This window comes from Pediculus humanus, genomic scaffold (assembly GCF_000006295.1).
Source record: "Pediculus humanus corporis 1103172107841 genomic scaffold, whole genome shotgun sequence".
NCBI lineage: Eukaryota > Metazoa > Arthropoda > Insecta > Psocodea > Pediculidae > Pediculus > Pediculus humanus.
In genome coordinates this window covers 116950-118467 of record NW_002987423.1, presented here as the reverse complement: position 1 = coordinate 118467, position 1518 = coordinate 116950, and the positions used below count along the sequence as shown (strand labels likewise).

Genomic DNA, 1518 nt, shown 5'->3' with positions numbered 1-1518 from the left:
AATATAAACTTGAGACTCGTTATGAGTTTTCCCCCATTAAACTTTCCCGACTCGATAGAAAACATTATTATTATTGTAAAAGTGAGAGGAGGGGAGAGGGAAGGGGAGGGAAGAGAGGGTCGAAAGGGCAGAGGAGAAGGAGGAGGAGGCACATCCACCCACTCCTCCTCCATTTTCCTAAACGTCGTTTTTCTATAAATTACATATGACGTCACGTGTGTAATTGTTTATGTTTTCCTATTAAAAATAAATAAATAAATATTCATTTATAAAAAAAAGGGTAAAAAGGTTCGTTAATCGCGGTTAATTAATTATTAATTATAAACATTTTATTTTATTATTATTAGAAATTTATTAATCGAAAATTGAATTATCATCATTATTATTATTTTTTTAAATGAGTTTCATCCCCGTTAAAATTTTATATTTTTAATTAAAAAAAAAAACGAGGGGGAGGGGGATAATTGCTGTTGTTGTTGTTGCTGTTGAAAATGTAGTTAAATATTAATAATAAATGTGGTTTGAAGCGAATTTAATTTCCTTTTAAACGATTTCCTTTCGACAATTATTATTATTATTATCATTTAGTTTTTTTTAAATATAATAAATATCATGATAAAACGAAAGTTTTGCTTTTACAAATATTATTATTATTAAACAAAAATTTTCTTTGAGGACATTGTGGAGGTCAACAAACGAAGTCAATATCTGGATATACGTTAATCTCACAAAACGAATAATAATAATAATAATAATAACCTGAAGCCCTAGGAAATTTAAATTAACATTTTAATTACTGATTTAAATCCCTGACGGCCATGTGACGGCTGCGGGACGACGACGACGATGATGACGGTCTGGAATGATGACCATCGGGTTAAAATTTATTTCATGAATTTGGATTCAATTGAAAAAAAAAAAACATTTTAAAATCCGAATGAGTCAATTTCTGTTAAGAGTGAGAGAGAGAGAGAAAATGAACAAACAATTCTTTCTCTCTGGTTTAACTAAAAAAAAAAAAAAAAAAAAAAAAAAAAGGGAAGCTAACTGTCGTTGTCGTTGTTCTGAATTTCGAGTTTGTCAGCAATTTAAATAATTAAACTTCAACTACTTCGATTTCAATATTTATTTTAAAAAAAACCTTAAAATCCTTTCGACGGTTGGAAAAAAAAAGGGTAAAATGGTTTCGTTTTTATGACTTAGTTTTTCCCTCGAGTCCCATTTGGTTCACTCACAGACTCGCCATCACCGCCATTTTCTCTATTTATTTATATACAAAAATCTTTTTTTTTTTTTTTTCTTTTGCGACATCATCATTTCAATTTACAAAAATTAACATTATGTACAATATTATAAATGTAATAGAAAATAAATTTTGTAGAAAAAACGAAATCATCATCATTATTATTATTATTTACATAAATATAAAGTTTATAAAAAAAAAAAAAAAGGTATCCGATGTATCATGTAGGATATAAATTAATGTTCTACAGGAAAATTAAACCTATTATTATTATT

General features: G+C 27.5%; 1 protein-coding gene across 1 annotated transcript in view; it reads right to left on the bottom strand.

The window, feature by feature from the left end:
- Positions 1-1479: 1479 nt before the first annotated feature.
- The window catches only part of Phum_PHUM376290 (tripsin, putative), a gene marked incomplete at both ends in the record, with an annotated part of 870 nt that continues 831 nt past the window's right edge, over positions 1480-1518 (bottom strand). The window contains one exon of the mRNA XM_002428285.1: positions 1480-1487. Within this exon, the coding sequence (XP_002428330.1) occupies positions 1480-1487 (8 nt within the window). The remainder of the gene's footprint in view (positions 1488-1518) is intronic.